The sequence below is a fragment of the Sorex araneus genome, chromosome 6 (assembly GCF_027595985.1).
Source record: "Sorex araneus isolate mSorAra2 chromosome 6, mSorAra2.pri, whole genome shotgun sequence".
Taxonomy (NCBI): Eukaryota; Metazoa; Chordata; class Mammalia; order Eulipotyphla; family Soricidae; genus Sorex; species Sorex araneus.
The window spans coordinates 124,314,160-124,339,342 of record NC_073307.1 but is presented as its reverse complement, the minus strand read 5'-3'; the positions used below and the strand labels follow the sequence as shown (position 1 = coordinate 124,339,342).

Below are 25,183 nucleotides of genomic sequence, written 5' to 3'. Positions count from 1 at the left end.
AATGAAAATGCATGGACCCATGCTGATTTGGGGTGAGGGTAAATCCAGGAGCTTCTGCTAATACAAACCAGTAAGATGTGATTCACATGTAATGTCAACCCAGGTTTGAATTTCTACCTTAGATATAATGTCATTTTTATATTTTATTTATTGTATATAGCTCGAGAACTGCCAACTCCCGAAAATATTATAGTGGTTAAAATAAAAATATTCACTGTTTTAAAATCACTACGGAGCATATCAAATAACTCTTTTTATAATTGTCTCTCTTTTCTAGAGGTTTTGTGTAAAATAGCACTGGTCCCTCTTTCAGAAATCTGGACACCAATTCCAACACACTATAAATCAATGGGATATTAACAAGTCAATTGACTGAGACAAGTTAATTTACCCTCCTGTGATATAGAAATAATACCTGTGATATATAGCATAGTACTAGGTATGAAACAGCCTTGGAAATAATCAAATACTGTATAAAATTTATGCAAAAATATTTTCCCCTTTAATTGCCAGGAAAGAATGAAAGGGCACTGTTTCTCCTAAATTATGGGGATTCACTTTGCAAGAAGACATTCTTTGTGACTATTATTTTTGGGGCCATACCTGGTGATTTTCAGGGTGCATTCTGGGCTCTGAGCCAAGGGTCACTTCTGGTGGAGCACAGGGAACCCTATGCAATGGTGGGGGTCAAACTTAGGTTAGCTGTGTGCAAGGCAAGTGCCCTATCCACTGTACTACAGCTCTATCTACTGAGAGAATTCTTTAAATACAATTATTTAGCTAAGTTTGGGGACTTTTATATCTTTAATACATCATAATTGTTTTAGTGATCATTCTTTTAGTGACCATCTGTGTGTGTTTGAGTTTGAAATATACGTATGAGGCAATTAGACATTACATACATGTTTTCATGAAAACACTTCTCAGGGATATCAAAACTAAGTATCCAGTGGATGGGACAAAATCACAACAGGCAACTTTATTTGTTTAGTTTGAGCCAAAAAATAAATTAAAGGTGCTGAGTCTCTAATGGTAGTACACAAAACCAACCAAAACATACATCATTTACCATGAGATCATTTAAATGTGTGAATGATCTGATAAGGGACACATGTAATTTACAACATGGGAAACTTCTTTTAACAACCATAGACTTAAATGCACTGTACTGTAGGTTACCTAGACTAGGTTAGCAAGAATGAGCAAAGTGGTATGTCCAAGAGGCAACCCCCAAACACCTTCCTCGGATGGAGACTTTGGTCATCGGCCGTGGCAGAAAAACCAATTCCTGTTCTTCATCACGTCAGATGGTCACTTTTCTCCCATGATGAGTCTTTTTAAACAGTTCAATTATTGTGAAGACACTCTAAATCCACAGAACAGCAGACACTTCCATTCTATGTATCAAGACACAAATGTTGGACAATTGAGATTCAGATGATACATTAGTATTTTATATATTCAAAATGACCAGCTACATTTCAAGACAAACTCTGAGTAAAATAAGGAACTTATGAGAGCTTCTATGGGCTCTCCCTGGGTTTGTTGACAGTGAAATTTCTTGGGTGAGAGTGACAGCTGAGGGCTTAACAGGCTTTCCTTAAGCTGCTGTAGAGGACCCCGAGCTCAACAGGTATACATGCCTCCTCCCAAACAAACTAAATGATGTGTCTGTCAAGGGGCAGGTTGGGGATTAGGAGAAACCTGGAAGAAGACACTGATGGTAAGATTGGTGCTGTAATACCAATCTAAATAGGATTGGTCTGTCTAAAATCCAAATAGGAATAATTTTATAAATCGTGTTTTAATTTTCAAAAAAAAAGTACACAAAGCTAAAGGCAAATCCAAAATGGCTGCCTGAGTATTGCCATATAAGGATAAATTAGATTCTCTTATAGTAAATATAAGTGTATTGGATAGCCATAAAATAATTTATTCTTATTATTCTTAAGGACTGGAGCGATAGCACAATGGGTAGGGTGCTTGCTTTGCGTGAAGCCAACCCGGGTTCGATTCCTCTTTTGCTCTTGAATTGCCCGGAAAGCTGAGAGTATCCTGCCCACATGGCAGAGCCTGGCAAGCTACCTGTGGCATATTCAATATGCCAAAAACAGTAACAACAAATCTCGCAATGGAGATGTTACTGGTGTCCGCTTGAGCAAATCGACGAACAATGGGATGACAGTGCTAAAGTGCTAAAGTGCTGTTACTCTTAAAGTTACAAATTTATCTGAAAAATTGTCAAGGAAAATAAATTACTAAAAACCCAGGTCTTCATATTTCCAGTATGGATCTTTTGTCTTGTGTTACTCATGATATATGTAGGAGCCTGGCACTTGTGCAAGGGAGTTTGATGGCACCAAATAGAGTGATTCCCATAATTAAGCAAAATGAAAAATGTTTCCAGGAGAGCTCTGATATTATCTAACCCTTAAGTCAGCTGTAGTCAAAGTTCTCTGCAAGCTTTGAACAATTAAAAGAATCATTTTAAATTTTTTTATTTTTAAAGACATTAGGATACTTCATGGAAACTCCTCCAAAAGTAAAGGAAAGCAATCACAATGAATAAACTATCTTCAGATCTCTGCTTTATGCACCGTGTTGATTGAAGAAAACAACCACATACAGTGCTTTCTTCTTCTAATTTTGTACTCTTAAAGAGAGTTTCAGAAAAAAAGTTATAAACTCTCTTTGAGTACAAAATCAGAAAAATTTTCTGAAATGAAGATCATCATAAAAAATATCTAAGTCAAAAAATTACAACAGCAATAACTGGACCAAGCATTAAAGTTCCATACTTTAAAGACAGGGGGCATGGAGATCATTCAAAGGGCTGGACCATCCCAGCAAAGACAAAAGAACATTCTAATCCCATATTCATTCCCTTTTGTTCAAGGTGCAACTGCTCTAGGATGGATTATCTTCTGGACATCCAATTACCTTGCACCTGCAGGTTGTGCAGGGAGATCCAGCCATTGTCCACACTGAACCACTCAGCCTTGAAACACCATAGCTGTCCAGACAAGTCTTTCTGATGTCATAAGTGATGGTATCAGCCAGGCAGGGGTCACTGACACAGCGGGCACAACACTCCCCTTCTGAGATGGCTGTGTACTCACAGCGCAAAGTGGGGCAAGTGACTGGCCAGCAGTCTACCTCTCCTTCCTGTGGAAAGTCCGAAATGCCTCATCAGTGTTCTTATACATGATGCTACTCCTAAAGTGGGTAGTGATTCTCATACTTTCCTTTAACCCTTAGAGGTATAATGCATTTTATTCTGGATGACCAGCCACAGCTATGCTTTCCTCTATGTAAATATATTCTACAGTGTCAGAAAGTTGCAGCTCACTAGAGGCTAATATTTTTTATCCATAATGTTGATCCAATGGGCTGGAGTGATAGCACAGCGGGTAGGGCATGTGCCTTGCACGTGGCCAACCCGGGTTTGAGTCCTCCATCCCTCTCGGAGAGCCTGGTAAGCTACTGAGAGTATCCTGCTCGCACAGCAGAGCCTGGCAAGCTACCCATCATATCCAATATGCCAAAATCAGTAACAAGACTCACAATGGAAATGTTACTGGCGCCCACTGAAGCAAAATTGATGAACAATAGGATCACAGTGTTAATGTTGATCCCATGAGAAAATAAATACATAGGAGGTGAGAGAAATTCGTTTCTAAAGACAAAGGGGAAATTGAAGCACTAGATAGTTTGACTCAACAGGGCCATGAGGTGGGATGTTATTGAATTTAAAATTGCTGTTAGGGCCAGAAACATTGCAAATTGAACTCCTGCACTGGATACAGCTCTGCAAACAGTCCCCTAAGCACCACTGAGTATCACCTCCAACAACAAAATGTCAATGTATCAAAATCACTTCAGAAGAATTTCAAATGTAACATGTAATTAGGTGATTTTCTAAATTGCAACGCAGATCCGCCCTTCTCTTTCAAACTCTCTTGTCTGAGAATATGGTTCCCTTGAAACTCCTAAAGTTAAACAGTTCTCCATAGTCTCTTCTGTTATCATGGCATTATAACTTATGTAAATTCATGTTGAATAATTTCATCAATTTCATGTTAGCCCATATCTATCATGTATTGTCTAGAGTTTGCACATGTGCAAACTCCCAATAAATATGTATTACTTGAGAATAAGATGGGGGTGGGGGAAAATACAATCTTAAAATTCTGTAAACAGTTCTTTTTCCAAATGAATACCAAGGCCCGAGAGATAGTACAGTGAGGAAAGTGCTTGCCTTGCATATTACCATTCCAGGTTTGATTGTCAGCACATTATTAGACTCCCCAAATAAAATAAGTATACAATGTTCAGGTAAGTAGTAACAGAAATTTAAAAGAATAATTTGTTTACAAAGTATTCATGATAAATAATTTAGCAGTTGTTGAACTATTCAACCCAGCTAATAATTTCTATTAAAATTGGCATCCCAGATTTGATTGTAACATTATGTTTCTATAGTAAGATTTAAAAGTTAATGTGACTTTTTAGTACATAATCATACATTTCAACATAGAAAACATTAGCAGTGCTAAATTATTCTACCGTAATTAGCTTCTGCATGTCAAGTACTGTATTTATTCATCAAAAAGTTGATCACAGAGATCTAGAACATATGAAAAGTGGGATTTATTTAATACTAGGTTTCTAAGGACTTAATTCCGGGTATTTTTCTACATATTATTTCCAACACTGAAACATTTTATAGCTTTATACCAAGAAATAAAATATTTTAAGCACTATATATTATTTTCAAGACTAAAAGAGGTTCTTCTCAGAAATTTTTTATATTTCTATTTGCTAAAATATAACAGAACCAGGGGTCAGAGTGATAGTACAATAGGTAAGCATTTGCTTTGCATGCAGCTGACTTGGGTTTAATACCTGGCATCCCATATGATCCCCCAAGTACCAGCAGGAATGATCTCTGAGAGCAGAGACAGCAGTAAGCCCTGAGCACCACCAGGTGTGTGGTCCATAAAACAAGGGGGAAAAAGTAGAAGTAACATAACTTGGGTCAGAATTATCCCATTGTTGTGACTGATGTTGTGTTTTGTTTTAAAGAATGGAATTTTAAAGTCAGGCAGAACATTCTTAACAGGGCTCCACAGTTCAATGAACTATCACACACGAGCAGGGAACTAAAGTCTACAGGCATCTGTGTATGTAAAGGTGTAACCTGCTCTGGGGTAAAGGAATAACACTTGATGAAGCCAACATACCAGACACCGACACTGTTGGCAGCCATGAGTCCAGTTGTCTCCACTTCGATAGATCTGGTGTCCACTTTGATCTAAACATTGACTTGTGACCCTTGTGTCACACTCTGGACAACAGAAAAGGTCAACACTTGGATTCTGGCAATCACAAGCTGTGCGCCGGCAAAATATCTTCCCATCCTGTTTAGAAATGAGGTTAAGGAGATTTTGTCATTAAAGAAGTGATAATATTGTCATAGCAAGAAAAGCTAACTTTACAAAGACTTTATGGGACCATTGCAATAGTACGAGAGAAAGCACCTGCCTAGGATGCTGCAGACCCAGATTGGATGCCTGAACCTTCCCAAGTGGTCCTGAAACAAACAAATTAAAAAAGCCCCACCTTACCCCTAACCTTGACTTCAAACAGCATAATTGAAAAATGGATACATTTGTAAGTTTTAAAAACAAATCTATATGTTCATTTTTTCATGTTTCTATAAAATCATATTTCTACATAGTAATAATTAAGTGGCTAGAATTGAAAAATACTCATATAAGTGAAAAATTACTGTTCTGTACTTTTCCAAGTTCTTAATAATACTATCTGGCTCATTAAAATAAATTTACCTAATTTTGAACTTTTCTTAACTCTGGAACTTTAGACCCCTCAAAAGAATTCTCTGAGGCCCAGGGAAGCTAAATTAATTCTTATGTATCAGAGAATGGTAGAAATTCCCTAAGCAAAACCAAGAGTTCTTATGATTTCAAAAGATTGTCCTCCTGTAAGACAGCACTCAAACACTAAGAATGAACATTTTTGATATATCTTTTATCCCATATATCACTTATTGAATTTTCTTTTCTCAGACAATACAGAAGCTGAAACCATAAAAGCAAACCTGTGGTCACCATTTATGGTTAAATTTTCTTAGCTGACTATTGTAAACCCAAAGAATCATGGGCTTGGGGGAAACACATGACAATAAGTTTTGGGAAGCCATAAAACCAAGATATGATCTGAAAAGATCTCCTGTAGCTAGTCCTAGCTCTAGAAACCCACCCAAATGGAGAGGCTGCACCCGCTTAGTAGGAACAAAAGCCCTGATTAGATTGATGGAGACCACCTGAACCCAATAATCTGTTTCCTTGAAAACGCCCAGCAATGACATTGATCTGCATAGAAAGTCCTAAGCTGGGACAGTTTGACAAAGGCCTATAAAGGAACTGTAAAATCAAGCTGGCATACTCTATTCAGCAGTTACACACATCGTAGTCTGGAGTGCATAATTATTTTTTGTCCTCTACAAGTTCTCTGTTATTTCTGATAATCCCTAAAGTAAGTGTCTCTTTTGCACTGTCTTCTCCTGAAATTCCTTTGTAGGGAACAAGGCAAGGAATTTGGGTAGAAGTCAAATTCGTGAGAAGTCAAATACTTCGCCTTTTCCTATGAAGAGCATAGCCTTGCTCTGCCGAGAACCAGGGCACACTGGAAATCCAAATGATAGGAACTAGGTTCCCCGCCAAATAATAAAATGGGCTTTAGTATACAGCTTGACATCTACCTTTGTGGGGCTGGGAGAACTGAAGTGTTTATGCAGATTTTTTGAATACTGATTTTCTTAGGGAACTTCATCAGCAAGTTCTGGCAGGTAAAACTGGAGGATAGTAGCACTCTACTGTGGTTACCTCCTCTTGCTCAGTGGTCCCCTATCACAGATATAACCACATCCTTTGATGTGTGATGTATGATTCAATCCTTCCTAGAGCTATATTAAGTCATCATGGTTTTTCTCCAGAGATAGTGCAGCTTACACTACAGTATGTCATGCTCCCTGTGTAAGAAAATCAGGGGAGAACTCTCACTCAAAACTGACTTGTCAAAGTCTATTCATCTCTAGGTCTGTGACTACAATTTACAGAACCAGAGAAGTGGAGATTGTGGAAGGGATTAGTAGCTGCTGCTGCCAGAACCAGCACTGCTATGATAGGACCAAGTCTGTGGACATTATAGTTCTTAATATCGCTGCACTTCCAAATTGAGGTGACAGACTGCGGTGTTGGAAGAACCTTAACTCTGGGTTCAAAAACTCAGCCCTATTGCTTTAAACCTGTGGCAGCTACATAGGCCAAGTCCCCCCATTTAAGGAATGAAATATGTTAGAGATTTAGCAACTACCTAGAGGTGGTAAACAGTAATGCATTTGTTTTATCTTGTTTTGCTTTTCTAAATAACACTGATAGGAGCTGAGTGTGGCAGTGAAGGAACAGAAGTCAACACTGAGCTCTGCCTCTGGATTTCTCCTCATCCTACCATCACTTTAGCACTGTATCACTGTCATCCCATTGCTCATCGATTTGCTTGAGTGGGTACCAGTAACGTCTCCATTGTGAGACTTGTTATTATTGTTTTTGGCATATCTAATATGCAATGGGTGCCTTGCCAGGCTATGCCATGCAGGCGAGATACTCTCAGTAACTTGCCAGGCTCTCCAAGAGGGATGAAGGAATCGAACCCGGGTCTACCTCATGAAAGACAAATGCCCTACCCTGCTGTGCTACAAACAAAAAATTTCAACACTAAAAACCACAGTGGCACTCACAGGAAAACAAAGGTTAACTCAGACATTAAAAACAGAAAAATAAAATAAGCAACTATGGCAAAAATTAGATGAAATTACTTTAAAACTGAATCTCTAATCTCAGAGAGATGCTGACAGCTGAATTTTTCCAGGAAGGCTGGGTCCTAGATGGGATATATCAGAATGAATTAAGTGCTCAGAACTCCACACACACACATCTGGCTCCCACTGCTGCTAAGAAATCATCTGGCATCAGGACTTATTCAGAGAGGCCCAAGTGACACCTGAAATTCACCGTCCCAATTCTAAAGACCCTGAAGCATGTTGTAGCATATGTAGCTGTGCAACACCTTCAAACTTTACAAAGCTGACAGCCCTAGAGAAACAAGAAAAATTAGATGGAAAAAATTGAGTAGAAGCCCACTAAGTTCAATGAGTGAAAACAATAACACAGAAGGCCCAACTAGCACCTAACAGTTCAGTAAAACCTTAGGCATGATTTTAGCAACAAGATTAAGAGATACATGTTATAATAAACAATATAAGGTAGATATATTAGTGTGTGCTAAGGGAGCAGGTTTCAGGGGTGGGTGAAAAACTGGGGGCAGTGGTAGGTAGTGCACATTGGTGGTGGGATTGCTACTAGATAAAATTGAATACCTGAAGCAACTGTATTGTGAACAACTTTATAAATCTTAGTGTTTAGAGTTTTAAAAAAATAAGTCTGAAGGCCAAAAATGTAGACATGGATGATGTTACAGATAGAATTGACCACAGCTATCATATCAAAATTTAATGATATTAAACTATTTTAATTAGCTTTTTTCCCCTTTGGAAAAGCATCTGCTCTCAGACACATATCTCTCACTCGCTCTCCCCTCACATTTCTCCAGTAATTTTTTTAAAATAAAACTGTTCTGGGGCTGGCACGATAGCACAGCGGGTAGGGCATTTGCCTTGCATGCGGCTGACCCAGGTTTGATATGGTTCCCAGCATCCCATATGGTCCCCTGAGCCCGCCAGGAGTAATTCCTGATCACAGAGCCAGTAGTAACCCCAGTACATCGCCGGGTGTGACCCAAATAGCAAAAAATCAAACAAACAAACAACTATTTTACTTCACAAAAATAAATCATATACACATAGAAAAAGATTTATATATATTATATATATTTAAAGTGCTAAGTGAGCACAAAGAGTACTTCAAAAGAGACTGAGGATATTAAAAAGTCATAAAAAGAGAAGCTAGGTATGAAGACAACTGAATACAATTGAATTTACCAAAATAAAACAAGCTGAATCAATCTCACAGAGGAAGAACCTGAAGTTAAAAATGACAGTAATAACTCAAATGGAGGAACAAAATTTAGGAAAAGAGAATAAACTCCATGAGAAGTATAAGGTTTCATTAGGAAAGTAAGGATCCATTTATCAGAATATTTAAAAGTGAAGAGAAACGAAATGGATCAGAGATCACATTTAAAGAAATAATAGCTAGGATGTCCCCAAATCTAAGAATAATAAATGTACAGAAAACTCAATGAGTACTCAAACGAGTGCTGAATGCAAAGTAAGCTATACCAATACATATTATCAACATCAGCAAATGTCAAGGGTAGAAGAAAAATATTTAGGACTGCTAAAAGGGAGTGGAATGACATATTCACCATACTGAAGGAAAAAAACTAATAATACTTTTCCCTGCAAAATTATCATTCAAATATAATGAAGCAATAATTTTCAAACAAACAAAAGCTAATGCTCAAAGAAATTCTACAGAACACAAAGTATCACAGTCACTGTCATCCCGTTGCTCATCGTTTTGCTCGAGCGGGCACCAGTAACATCTGATTGTGAAATTTATTCTTACTGTTTTTGGCATATTGAATATGCCACAGGTAGCTTGCCAGGCTCTGCTGTGCAGGCAAGATACTCTTGGTAGCTTGCCAGGCTCTCTGAGAGGGGTAGAGGAATCAAACACGGGTCGGCCTTGTGCAAGGCAAACACCCTACCCGCTGTGCTATCGCTCCAGCCCACAGAACACAAAAGCTAATGAAATTGATACATAATGTAAAAACAGGTAAAAACAGATAAAAACAGAAGTGAGTTAACAACAAAATATGAAAAAGGAGTAAATAGACAGTATGGTCAAATGATGCTAAATTAAGGCCATTACAAACAGAAAACATGGTTTTGGTATAGAAAGTTTCACAGAACAGCTACCATGTTAACCACAAAACAAAGATCTAAGGATTTAGACTTTTAGAAATTAAAAGGAAGAAATAAAATCACCAAAATATTATTTAAAGGAATGAAACCTATTGTTACTGTTTTTGGCACATCAAATATGCCACGGGTAGCTTGCCAGAGTCTGCCATGCAGACGGGATACTCTCAGTAGCTTGCCGGGCTCTCCGACAGGTATGTATATATCTTTTACTGTATTTTGAATATGAATACAAATAATAATATGATAATGGTGTCAATGAATCTCAACCAAGCATTTGAAAATATTCAATATACATTGATTTATGACAAAAACTCAAAAATTGAAATAAAAAGATCAAACCTTTATACAATAAAGATCATGTATAATAAAACTATGCCCAAGAATGAAAAAATTAAAGCTTTTCCATAAAATGTGGAATAAGACAAAATATCCACTCTCATTCTGTTTAGCATACTTCAGGATGTTCTAACCAGAGAAATTAAACAAGAAAGATACCAAAGTTTTACATGTTTTTCCAATTTAGATTTCTATTGTTATTCATAGATAGAATGTCTACATACACAATTGTTTATAAAATAAGAAACAAATAAACCATATAAGATTTTACTAGATAACTGGATGCAATAAAGCAGAAAGACAGAATATCAGTACACATAAATCTGCCTCATTATATATGCAGTGGGTAGAAGAATGGGAATCTGCTTCATTATATATGCAGTGGGTAGAAGAATGGGAAATTATGAAACAATACCTTTTTTTTTGTTTTGCTTTTTATGTCACACCTGGCAATGCACAGGGGTTACTCCTGGCTCTTCACTCAGGAATAACTCCTGGTGGTGCTCAAGGGACCATATGGGATGCTGGGAATAGAACCCAGGTCGGCTATGTGCAAGGCAAATGCCCTATCCGCTGTGCTATCACTCCAGCCCCAAAACAATACCATTTAACAAATGCATCAGATAGATAAGATACCTGAGTTAACCTAAAAAAGTTGATGAAATACCTTACACTGAAAACTGTCAGGCCTTTTAAAAGTAAACAGGGCACAGAGAGAAATGGAAAGACAAATCATGTTTATGAACTAGAAGAATAAATACTGTTAAAATAGTCATCTCACTTAAAGCAAATTAAAAGTTAACAGTACATAAAAATTACCACTGGTATTTTCAGAAAAATATCAAAATCCATGAGACAATGTGGAAATTATAAAAGATGCCAAAGAGTCTAAGTGATTCTGCCAGAAAATAAGAAAAATAAAGTCCCTTGCTTCCTGACATTTAAATATTCTGCAAAGCAAGAGTAAGTGGGAAAAAAGTAGTAAAAAATAGTAAGTATTGAAGCAAAATGTATGCAATTCAGCAGATTAGAAGTAATCTTGTAGAAAAAAACCAGAATTATAGACATCACATGTATGACAGTGGAAAAAGGAAAGTCTCTCCAATAAATGGTCCTAGGAAAGGTGTCCCTCAATGTGGAAGGTAACAAAGGATGGGGTGTGGGAAGGAGGAGGAGGAAACTAGATCTTTAACACTGTGTGCAAAAAGTGACTAAAGATTTGTATATAATCCATAAATCATAAAATATACCCACACCCTCTCCTCACATGAACCCCCTGCCCCCCAAAACTCTGATACAGCTCAGGTCCTCAATCTGAGGGAAGAGTTTGAAAGCTTAACTTCTTTAGCAAGGGAAACAAAAGCAGGAATATAAACATGTAAAATTGTCCATTTTTTATACTACAACAAAAACTACCAGAAAACAAAAAATATGACATTGCAACTGAGAGTTTTTTTCACAACATATATTCCACAAGGAGTTGATAGCAAAGTTATAAAGAGCTTATAGAATCCAACAATCAGAAATTAAGCAACACAAAAACTGGGCACAAGATGTTTCCCAAACATACAAATAAATGTTTAATACCACTTACTATTAGAGAAATCAAAATCAAAACCACACTAAGTGCAATATGAGCATGTTACTGTGATAACAATTTATATATATAAAAAAAGACTGAATACAAGTGTTGGTGAGAATGAAGAGAAAAAGAAATCGATGAACCTTTTGCTGGTAGTGTAAATCAGTGCCACCTAAAAGGAGATGCCTTATAAAGGTAAAAAATTAAATTCTTTATGAATTGGCAGGAAAGTATTGATCTAAGTATATTAAAACCTTGATTTAAAAGATATAGGCACCTCTATGTTCATAGAAGCATTATTTACAAAACAAAACAAAACAAGAATGGGGCTGGTGCTATAGTACAGCAGATAGATGTTTGCCTTGCACATCCCATACCTGGGTTGATTCCCCAACCCAGTTGATTCCCAACAGGGATCCCCTTTATCATTGATAGAGATGAGTGCAGAGCCAGGTGTAATCCTTGAAAATAGGACAAAAATAATTGGAATCAACCTCAAGGCCTATTCTTAAATACTTCGATAAGTAACTGTGTACTCGATATACTATTACTACTCTATCATTTAAAAGAGGTTGGCTCCATGGCTTGGAAGCTGGCCTCACATGCTGGGGGGAAGGGCAGTTCAGATAGAGAAGGGAACATCAAGTAAGCTCTGGTTGGAGGACCCGCTCGGGAGGGGAGATGCGTGCTGAAAGTAGACTATAGATTGAACAGGATGGCCACGCAATACCCCTATTGCAGACCACAACACCCAAAAGGAGAGAAAGAGAACAAAAGGGAATGCCCTGCCACAGAGGCGAGAGGGGGTAGCGGGCGGGGGGGAAGGAATTGGGAGGTGGGAGGGATACTGTGTTCACTGGTGGTGGAGAACGGACACTGGTAGAGGCAGGGGTGCTCAAACATTGTATGAGGGAAACACAAGTATGAAAATGTGTGAATCTGTTACTGTACCCTCGTGGTGATTCACTAATAAATAAATAAATAAAAAGATGGAATTATCTCTTTTGGTACAAAATAGATGAATCTTGAAGTAACTCTGCTAAATGATATAAGGACATGAAAGATAATTTCCAGATTGGTTCACTCACTACTGGAATATACAAAATTAAAATGAGCTATTATAAAACAGAACAAAATCTTTAAAATCTGTGAAAACTTTGGAAGTTATTGTACATAAAAGGGAGCAAGTAGAAGTATAGATGATCATTTTAATAGTGAAATTCCACAAGAGCTTTAGTGTGTGGTGACTTTTATATGTGTTTGTTGGTGAGAAACTGTACTCTGAAATTTTATAGTCTCGGAAAATAATGTTAAGTCAACTGAAATAAAAGAAAAAGTCATGGTGCTTTTGTTTATGGTTCTCCAATCTCAACAAATATGATCACTATGAAAAAGTTCAAAGTATAAACTCCTAGATATTTCTGAATGTTAAAAATTGATCTGGTTGCCTTGATCTAATTGATCCTTATAAATACCAGGGAGTCATAGAAGCTCCAATCCTCCTCTATTATATTTTACCTCATATATCTTAAAAGACTATTCTCTATATCGACTGAAGCTATGGATTAAAATTCCATGATTTTTTGTACCAATCCTCATAGTTTTAAATAAGTTTCATTACTACATCCTTTCAACATTTGTGAATATTTCCAACTATCTATAACAAAATGTAAACTTTGTTTTTCCATGATTATATCTAGCTAATAATATTAGTGGTTTAAACATCCATTTCTCAAATGAGTTGGATGAGACAGGAGAACATATATAATTTTAGTAACAGTCTGGCTACTATTTTAAGTACTGAACTTATTTTCCATAACTTGATATCTCTATTTTATTTTTGTCATAGTTATTGAATTACAATGAATTTAATGAAGCAAAAAAATACCTTATTCTACTCTATCCCATCTTGTATAGCTAAATGTTTGGAAACAACAAGTATAAAACAATGTTTATCCCTATTTTATTTTAGCTTATTTCATTTATCTCTTTTGTCTGTCACAGTGTTTACTAAACACCGTTTAGGTCATTCACCATTCGTACACTTCCACATCTTAGCGACATATGAAAATTGGACCCTGCCCTTAGAGTCTTTATTAATATCAATGCTGAGTAGGACAGGGCTTGCTGAGATAGGCTCAGGGTCTTCTAAAGTATAACTTTACTTCACATTCTATATGAGAAATAGAAAGACACGCTTGCTACCTATAAAATAACAATATATATAGAAAAATTCTTGCACTCAAATCATGTACTCTGGCCCAATTACTGTAAAAATGACAGGAAATATGATAATATTCCCAAATATAAAGGAATATGGGATTGTACACATATATGCACATATATATATACATTTCTCTCTACATAGACATATATCTGGTATATAGGTGAACTGAGTCACTGAACTGAACTTCAGAAAGAGAAATTTTCAGATCCTAGAAATCTTTAAATAATTGTGTTGACATTTCATATGCCTTTACATAACTCACTATTTGGTTTACAGGTGTAACCACTGCCACAAATTTCTCTCTCAAGATTTATTTAACAGACAGAAGATTTTTTTAAAGGAATTATAACTATGATATGATACTATTAAATGAGCTTAGCTCCTGAGGACACACAATCATTCTTTCCAAATAGATGGACAAGGACTCCAGAATACACAGCTTTTGTTCATGAACAACAGAAATATAGGCAATGGCACTTTCAGCAAATTATACTGCAGTGTATAATCAAAAAGACCCAATCACAAAGTCAGTTTCTCCCAGTGTTCTAATTTAAAGAATAAGAGTTAGTGGAGAACTTCCAGGTTTAATGCAAATGAACGAAATTTCACACAACTAAAATTTCATCAATTATGTGAAAATGCCAAATATTACCCCTCTTAGTTTCTCGTGTATTTTAGAACAATGGTTGTTTCACTTTGGCTTTTGAATTACTAGGTAACTGTCAAGAAAATCATTTTTAATAATGAAAATGTCACAGGTGGCCCATTATTCTAATGAGAATGACATTATACAACCCAGCTCACAGTGCATAATCACAATAAAATCCAAATTTCCCAAGATCCTGGAGGCCACTAATGTTAGTGCTGCTCCTTGCCATAGATCTTGAGGTCATTCTATGAACTTCACCTATGTCCTAGCTCAGGTGTTCAGAACAATCCCCACTTAAATGCCAAAGTATTTTTCCACTCATTTGCCAATGTATCTAAATGTTTATGTGCAGTTTTATAATGAAAGTTGCTCTATAAGCAGTATTTCATCATTTAAATTGCTTCTGAATTAAAAAATTCAGGGGATATACTTCTTTAGCACATAAGGAACAAATTTGTTCTTATTATGCCAAGGAAAATTATGGCTTTATATCATAAGTTATATGTTTTGTTATTAAAGTCAACACAATGATATTTACTACATATTGAATAACATCACTATTATTATTTCAGCTATAGCTATGAAACTTTTAAATCAAGAAGGTGGATTTAGGTAAGATTATTTATGGAAACTGAATAACAATACAAACTGTTATTTTGTTTTGGCAAGCTTATGTCCCAGTCCAAACTTGGCCAGTTGCCTGTTTTCACTGATAGAATTTTATCGAAAGCCAGATATCTTGGTTCATTTATTCTGTATGTCTGAATGCATACTGTAATGGCAGAATCAAATATATATGAGAGTACTTCCAGTTTGAAAAGCTTCACTAGACCTTCAGGAAAAAAAAAAGTTTTAAATCCTTCCACATAACATTGAGATGGATAGTTTATATCAGTATCTCTCATGTTCGAGCCATTTGCTCTTTTGTGGGCTGCAAGGATAGTCTCAAGTGAAAATCAGGTTAATGGAGGTGAAGAGAAAAAAATTAGTGACAATAGTAGGACAAGGGAGAAGGAGATAGGATGGAAACAAAGTCCGAAGCAGAAAAAGTCACAAGCAGAAGAAGTCTGAGACACTGTTGTAGATCCACTTAGTTTACTTTTACATTTAAAAGGTATTGGACTGAGGTATCACATCTTTGCACAAAACAAACACCGCATTTAAATTATACCCCACCCACAGTGTAGCACCAGTATATACATTAACGTTAGCAGTTATTCAAGCCAACTGCCTCAGATACTATGCTTAGTAAAAAAAAAGGATTTTGCCACATAGCAAAGGAACAAGAAAAGAATGAGACCCCAATCTGGATCTTTATAACTATTTCCAGTATGCCCCCCAGAATTTCTCAGCAAGTTATTCCATAGCACAGCAGGTAGGGTGCTTGCCTTGCATGAGGCCAACCCGAGTTTGATTCCTTCAGCAAGCTACCCATGGTGTATTTGATATGCCAAAAACAATAACAAGTCTCACAATGGAGACATTACTGGTGCCGGCTCGAGCAAATTGATGAACAATGGATGACAGCGCTACGGTTATTCCATAGCTGTGCAGTTCTTGATTCTGATATTCTAACTCCATAAGTCATTTCTCTTCACAGTATATGTGTTTAATTTTTGAATCTTTGGTCTTAATTGTTTTTTCTGTTTTGAATTCGTTTTTCCCACTTCTACTTGAGTACATTTGAATTAAGTTCTAATTCGAAGTCACCTCTTGCCCTCATCTTTTCTGTTTCCACTCTGAATCAAGCTTTATTTCCTCTTTCCATGTTTCAAAATGATTTTATATGCCTCTACCATGGTTTGCCAGGTGGTTAATTGTGTACCCATTCCTCTATTCATCTTTTAGATCTAAACTAAAACAAAGATATAAACAAAGCCACTCAAACTAAAATACATTTTGTAGAAAAATAAACTGAACACACACATAAAACTATCTAGTCATTTTTAATATAGAGGTCAGTCATTTTAAATATATATTAAAATAAGATTACAAGAATATTTTTATTTCCTACAGCAATTCTGGTTGAGTTCTCATAAGTTTCAACATAATTTAGGAATCAAGGCAAAATAATCAATTAAGTCTCTTTAAGTAATAGCAAAATTAGTTAATGAATTTCTGGTAAAACTGCAATTAATAGTATGTTTCTCATCATAGATGTAAGCAAAACTAAGAAATTTTGTTTCTACTAAAGTACCTTACCTATTATACTGAGTATCTAGAATAATAAGTTGCGATTTGAGTCAGTTGTGACCATCTTCAGAAGCTCAAAAAATAAAACATTTGGGGAAGGAAGAAGAGAGCTAGTAAAGGAATTAATTCTTAGTTTTCCTGACTCAATAAAGATCAATTGCCAACCTCTTTTGTAAACTGTTTTAGACATTTTAAACTACAATGAACTTTTTTTTTTTTTTGCTTTTTGGGTCACATCCGGCGATGCATAGGGGTCACTCCTGGCTTATGCACTCAGGAATCACCCCTGGCGGTGCTCAGGGGACCATATGGGATGCTGGGATTCGAACCTGGGTCGGCCGCGTGCAAGGCAAATGCCCTACCCGCTGTGCTATTACTCCAGCCCCCTAAAATGAACTTTTAAACTACAATGAACTGGATTAGATTTACGTATTACCTTATTCATTAAAAGGTGTCATAAATAGATGATTTAATAAATATTATAAAGTGTATATATGCCCATACCCACACAAATATCTATTCATATTGGAATGGAATAATGTAATTCAACTTTGCTATTAAAACGGTAAAATTATATGTCATCTGCAGCAACATGGATGAATCTAGTTGGCATTATGCTTAGTGAAACAAACCCAGATGGAGAAAGACATCAATTTCACTCAAGTGGTAAATAGAGAACCAAGCAAGTGAACTAAATAAAACAAAGCTAAACTTTGAGATTCTAATATCAAACTGTGATTATCAGAAGGGAAGGAAATGGGTAACTCAGGTAAAAGGGTAAACTGTATGGTGAAGAACAGAAGTGTACTTTTGTTTGTGAACTTAGCTATAGGCTTTTATTATATTAATGCACACCTGACACATGGTGGCTGGAATGTGTGTCCAGTAAATAAAGGCAGTGGACCTATGTGTGGATATTTGAAACCAGATTTATCTACAAGGGAAAGAAAATACATTTTTCTTTGTTGAATAAGCTACACATTCCATAATATAGCTCTCTAATAGCATATACCCCAGTTCTGTTGGAAGGTGTGACAGAGAGGAAGGCAGGTGAATAAAATCTTAATTTCAATTTTTAACTCTGTTCCTAGGTGCTCTGTGGGATCAGAAGACTCAGCTCTCTAAGAGGCTACTCAGTGATTTCCTTTGGTTCTCAGGTTGTAAAGCCCAAGATTAAGAAATCCCATCTTAGCTGACATAAAAATGCACTGCAAAAACTTCAGTATAGTAATATTAAAAGAAAATGAATAGGCAAGATCAACAAAAGAACAAATTAAGCACAAGGAAATCAAACACTTTAATAGACCCATTTTGCACAACAGAGAGCCGGCATTTCATTTTCATATGTATTAAACTCATTTCCAAACAACTAAATGTAAAGACAAGTCCTACACTGAGAATAGCAAGACATCATTTATAAGAGGTCCTGTGTTATAGTTCGTTCAGAATGGGAGTCTGTTGTTTTTGACTTCTGGAAATAGAAAGTTTTTATGCAGGTGATCATTTCAAGAGTGGTTTCAATCAACAAGTTTGTCTAAATGTGGGATGAGGGCTCATCAAAGCCCTAACTGGCCTTAAACTCACTGCAGGACCTTAGCTGCAGAACAAACACTGACTTCTCTGCCCTTTTGCCCTCTAATGTATTTGCTCTCTGAACCCCACACCTTACTTTTGACTAAAAGCACAATCAGTGCAAAGTAGATTTGCCAGTCCTTCAGCAACATCAAAAGTGTAGAGTAAACCAGGAGAAGCTTTTGCAAGGAACTGCAGGAGACGCCTGCATCAACAACTTCTGGGAAAGAGGTTTGGGAAGGACAACAGAGTAAGTATCTAAGAAATCACACGGTCTCACCTTGCAGGAGCAGACAGAACACCTGTCTTCCTTCAGAGTCCACACCTGCCCATTACGCTTCAATCCTCCTTCATGGGGGCAGTCACCAGAGCAGGAGGGCCCAGAAGGACAAAGGCAGTCGAAGCCTCCTGCAAGGTTGATGCAGGCAGAGTCATTCCAACAGGAATGAGTTCTTAAGGCACATTCATCAATGTCTGCAATAAAGAATGAATAGAAAGTTAGAATCAGGCCAAGAATATTAGATCAGAAGAGTTCTGTATGATAGAACTATTTAAAATTTTTGAGTGTTTACCTTTTGCTAAGTACTATGGCAAGCCTTCGTAGGTACTATCTCACTTAGTCTGTAAAGAAGCTCTGTGTTAGAGGATATCATTATCACTATTGTGTAGATAGCGGAGCTAAGTCTCATAAGTAAAATAAAATGCCTACAATCACAAGTGAGAGCCTGAAACGCAAACACTTAGCTTTCAGACTCAAATACAAAATTATTCAGAGGCTGAGTTATCTAAATTGGTTTCAGAAAAAGTGGGAATATAATATCAACCCAGTAGAAACAAGTAGACAATTAGTGTAATCCTGAGAAAATTAGAATTCCCCCCAATTCTGGGGCTAAGGCTGAACTAGGAGAACAGTTCTCCATAGGTTCCAGGCCTAATCAAAGCCTCATCAATGTAACAGGCAGATTTTTTAATTTGTTTTTGCACAGACAAGATATCATGTACATATGTATGTATACTTCAAGGCTTTCTTGTTTTAGTTGGGTAATAGAATTGCAAAATGAAAGTGGTTATTCTCATGTTACAAAAGAAGATAAGGTATAAAAAGGTTAGACAGTCCCCCAGCTAATACCCAATAAAGCCAGGCTTAGTCTCCTTGGCCTTTGGTCATATCCACGAGAGTTCATTGCACTATAGTGTTCCAACTCAAGGTCTGAAGTTCCCTGTCAGCCAGGACGAGTGTTCGAATGTTTTCGAATGTTTTCCCTAGATACTTCACTTTATTTTCAAGGATACTTAATGTAGATCCTTCTTAGTGTTTCCTATTGAATTTCTAAGCCTAATATAAGGTCAGAGTTTCATAGAATTTTAAAATTTCTATGATAAATATTGAGAAATAAATTACTACTCCTTCCTTACTGATTGCACGCATGAGATTAGTATGCAGCAATAGTACAAGTAGCATCACTTGTATCACTTGTAGTACCGTTGATCTTCAATTTGCTCGAGCAGGCGCTAGTAACATCTCCATTTGTCCCTGTCGCGAGCTAGTGCAGCCCAATGATATCTGCTTGCTCCAGGAACAGGAAGAGGCTCAAATCGTTCATTCAGGGATTTGACAAAGAAATCTGACCATCTAGTTGGTGGGCTGCCACGAGGTCTTCTGACATCCCATGGAATCCAATCGGTAACAGGTCTAGTCCAGCGGTCATCTCTGAATCGCATTACATAACCAGCCCATTTGATTTTTGATGCTCTGGCACACGAGACAGCATCCCTGATTTTTGTCCATCGATGGAGGTCAGAACTCCGGATTCCTTCTCTCACTTGAATGAGACATGATATTCCTAGCATAGCTCTTTCGATTCCTCTTTGGGATACCCTAATAGCATTCTCATCCTGTTTGCGTAGGGCCCAGGTCTCTGAGGCATATGTTAGTGCAGGAAGAACGGTGGAATCAAAAAGATGTGCCTGGAGTCGGAGGTTCTTCGTTCTCTTAACCACTTCTTAGACGCTCTTGAATGCATTCCACGCTGCTCTCTTCCTCCTGCGCAGTTCTGGCACCAAGTCATTCCTCATGTTGATTTCTCGACCCAGGTATACATAGCTGCTGCATTCAGAGATGTTTGTTCCATTGAGAGCAAATGGAGCTTCAGGGACCAGTTCGTTTTTCATGAACATAGTCTTGTTGAGATTCAGCTGCAATCTGACCTTTCCACACTCATGGTCGAAGTCAGCCAGCATTTGTGCTGGTTGGCTAATGTTTGGTGTTATGAGAATGATGTCATCAGTGAAGCAGAGGTGGTGTAATTGCTGACCATCTATCTTCACTCCCATTCCTTCCCATTCCAGTCATTGCATGATGTTCTCCAGGGTGGCACTGAAGAGTTCCGGTAAAATGGTATGAACCTGCCGCACCCCTCTCTTTATATCAACGATCTTTTCCTTGTAGAATGGTGAGATCCTGGTAGTGAATCCACAATACAGCTCGCAGAGGATTTTGATATACTGAGTTTGCATGCCCTGTTTGGCCAGGGCTTCGATGACTGCCTCAGTCTCAACAGAATCGAAGGCCTTCTTTAAGTAGATGAACGTTAGACAGAGCGACATTTTGAACTCTTTCAAAACTTCAATAAGTTTGGTCACTGTGTGGATATGGTCTATCATGCTGAATCCCCTTCAGAACCTGGTTTGCTCACATGGTTGTCCTTCATCTAGTGTTCTGCCTATTCTATTCAGGATGACACGAGTGAACAACTTGTAGATGACAGACAGCAGGCAGATTGGGCGATAGTTGCTGATGTCGTGGATGTCTCCCTTCTTGTACAACAGAACGGTCCTACTGGTTTTCCACTGAGACAGAACCTTGCATTCAGACAGGTAGCATGTGATGAGTCCACAAGTAACATATTTTCAGAAAATCCCAACACAATTTCTAGAACCTAATTTATTCCAATGTTCTACTTTCTCTGGGAAGGTTTCCCAAGCAGTACTCAGGGGAATCCATGGTCAACTACCTGTAATATTCTGCCTACGTGTGTGGGATGGACAGTTCAATGTTCAGGGCTGCTAAGGCAGTACTGCTGGGCTCACTAGGGCTATACAAAAGTGGTACTCAAGGGGCCATGCAGTGCCAGGTATTGAACTTGGGGACTTACATATTCTAGGATGATCTCTAGCTCTTTGGCCAGGTTGGCCAAGTATTGCAAGGAGTGGTGGAAAAGAAAAGGAAGGGGAAGGGAAGGGAGATAGAAGGAAAAAAAAAAACATCCGGAGTCCTGGATTCTGTTCCACCAGATGAAAATCACTGTTCTAAATACTTCACACAGAAGAGAAGCAGTATAAAATTTTTTTCTCTGTCACTAGTCTTCTTTCTCCTGCTCTGTGGTTCTCTGTGCCTTAAAATAGATGCCTGATAATTTGTATTCACCTTTTTGGATGTAAGGTAGTTTTTAATAATTACTAAGCTAAGTGTATTCATCCTATTTTCACTCCCATTTATTCTTCAAAATGAAAAGAACCATATATCATCCTTCAACTTAATAATTATTACAATTTCAGTTTAACATGGTATACAAGATTATGTATATAATTTTATTCTTATATATAATGTAGATTATATATTTTAATGTATCTACATAGATAATTCGTTTGTGGAAGGCAGAGAATGAAATCTTTTTTTCTTTCCGCAATGCCAAGAATGACAGAATACTCTATGATGCTCAACATTTAACTTAAATTCAGGAAAACAATAAACCAGTACCATCATAAGGCATATGTTGACAAAATTTTATAGATGAGGTATATTCAACAAGCATCAGTTATAACCAGTACCACATCCTGCAGGAAACACATTATTGATTCTCTTCTGGAAAAATTTAGTCTCTTATTTGATGTACAATAAGCGTAGCATAATAGTAATTACACTGAATGAGGCAGAAACATTCCCACTCCTCTCCCTCCCCGCCTTAATTTTATCAAATGTTTGAGAACAGGGGCAGAGGAGAACCTTTTAAATCACTTCAGTTGTCTGAAGAGTAATTCCAACAGATTCACAAATAGTGGCTACAGAGCAATTGTTCATTTATGGTCTCTTTTAAAAAAATGTCAAAATTGTGCCCCACTGAAACATGCTGTTTTAGCATTTGGTTATTTTACATTTGTAAAGTTGAAGCACATTGGGAGTGTTTTCTCTCATAAATTAAGAAAACATAACATAAAGATAAACACACCTAGTGTGTGCAATGAAAACAGTGCAAAGAGTTGATTTGCTTTTGCTCCTGCAGAATGAACGGATTTCACAGTTGAGTATAAGAACTATATTGCCTACAGAGTTCCATGTAATTGCTTTACTTATGACACAGAAATCTAATTCTGCTTCCATGCAATTTAACAGATTTATGGAAAGCCAGATGTTAGCAATTATGGAAGCTGACATTATTCATATTCTTGGTAATACAGACCTGTTTGCTCTGCACAAAGCCAACTTAATCTATTATACATATCCCAAGGCATCCAAAAGGAAGAGGCGCCATTTACATATTACAACTGTTGTTCTCTGCTGAGAAAACACAAAGATATTCACCCATGATACTTACCCAAATCATCATAGAGGCCTTCAATGACAAAGAGGCAATGAAGCAAAACCCAGGCAAACTATTCCATACTCAAATCTATAATCATTAAAGAATACTTGTATTTTTTTCGTATTCTGCATGATGGCACTGATATTTCCTGCATTTCTCCCCACAAATTAATTTAAATATTTCATCTTCAAATGATAAATTTTCAATAAAAGTCCGTGGGTAAGCTTGCATTGGAAAAATATTTTCTTGTGTTAATGCTTTTACAATTTCTGAAAGTTATCACTGGACTAAATATTGCTCTTTAAAAGTGTAGTTGTGCCTAGTGAAACGGCTGTGTTCTATAATTTGAGAATCTTAGGTTACTTGAACATGTAAGAAAGTATGAGTCAGAGATCTTTATATTAGCAAAAATTGAAGCAATTTAAGTGCAGTGATCATCCCCCACAAATTTGTTCCTGGCTTTCAAGAAAAATAATTTTGCAAGAATTGTAATGGCAAAAACCAGCCTTTCTGGGGAGATGACATCTCCACATTCAGAAGAAACATTCCCCTCATTGGGTTAGTAGCCATTAGATCGAAGGGATTAATTTTTCATGACATCATATTTCACTTTCTAAAATAACTTTCGTGATTCACCTAGTCTGACTTTCAGCTCAAAACAGGTGATGTGTAAGAAAACAAAATTTAACCTGGGGGTTGAATACACAGCTGTGTGTTCTGACTAGGAAATCATTACTGACATTAGTAGCTTAGAAATGAGAACAGAGCTTGGGGGTTTATTAATGATAAACAAGATAGAGCACACCTGCCTCTCCCATATCTAAAGCAATATTACTTTTATAGTGGCTGAGAGAAAATTACAAATATATATATATATATACATATACACAATGCACATCAGCAATGTAAGTGAAAGTAACAAGCAGAGAAAGCTGAGGTCTGCTGGGCCTTATGGAATTGTAAGCAAGACATGAAAAAGTAAGAGGCAGAGTAAGTTTTAAGTCCTGACCAAGATATATAATAGCCCTGTTGTATACTGATCACAATGTGTGTTGTGTACTGTTATTCCATTAGAGCACAGAATAGAGTAAAAATGGCACATCAGATATGATTCACCAGCCTAGAGAAGCACCCAAACTCATGTTATTTTAGTGAAACATTCATATGTGTATCCTGAAAAGGTAAAGATTAAAAGAAGAATTCTCTATAGATTAATCTATTTGAGATGATATTATGCATTTCTTAGATAAGACCCAACATCGTCTTATGCTAATTATCTCTTCTTTGTTTCAGCCTTAACCTTTCTTGATTAGGAAAAAAGAAAAAAACCTTTCTGGTGATTTTTTTTTCATTGTTCATTGCATAATTTTATTCCTCTCCAGGCAACTCCCCATTTTCCTCAACAGATTGTCTCTTTGAATAAAGGAAAAATAAATTACTTTGAACTTACTCTTTTCTTATTTTTAGGGTCTGTAGAACTAGCAGTTACCTTCATTTTCCATTGTAATCCTTTCCTAACCAAAGTTTCCATGTGATCCTCTCTTCAAAGCCAAAATCTTAAATGTTCTTAATAACCATTATTTAGAAACATCACCTAAGAAAATTTTAATAAATTTTATTTCATTAAAATTACTATTTCTTCTTAACCCTCTACAATATACTATTAGCCTATCTATAGTCTTACCTTTTCAGTCAGTAATAATCACCAACCAATTACACATGCAGATAGTAGTGCAAACTGATCATCTTTTAATAGACACATTACCAGAAACTGGGGATAACTTTTCAGAGAAGACAGACAATATACTACAAGTATGGATTTACAGTATTCTCCCACTTTTAAGTTGCTAATCACTTCCTAGAATTTTTCCCTTTGATTATTTGATTTTTTTTCCTCAAGGAAAGCAGCACAGCCTACCAATTAAAAGCATCAGCTTGGGAATTTTGCAGCTTTCGTTCCAAAAAATGTGACCTATTGTCCCAATTTGCCAGGAACGGAGGAGGTTCTGAC

General features: G+C 36.8%; 1 protein-coding gene across 2 annotated transcripts in view; it reads right to left on the bottom strand.

The window, feature by feature from the left end:
• Nucleotides 1–954: 954 nt before the first annotated feature.
• The window catches only part of NELL1 (neural EGFL like 1), a 949,069-nt gene continuing 924,840 nt past the window's right edge, over nt 955–25,183 (bottom strand). For both annotated transcript variants that reach the window (XM_004607851.3, XM_004607852.3), the window contains 4 exons: nt 18,870–19,063; nt 5,244–5,420; nt 2,941–3,165; nt 955–1,397 (listed from right to left, as the gene is read on the bottom strand). In XM_004607851.3, coding sequence (XP_004607908.2) covers nt 1,347–1,397; nt 2,941–3,165; nt 5,244–5,420; nt 18,870–19,063 — 647 coding nt within the window. In that variant the 3' untranslated portion in view covers nt 955–1,346. The remainder of the gene's footprint in view (nt 1,398–2,940; nt 3,166–5,243; nt 5,421–18,869; nt 19,064–25,183) is intronic.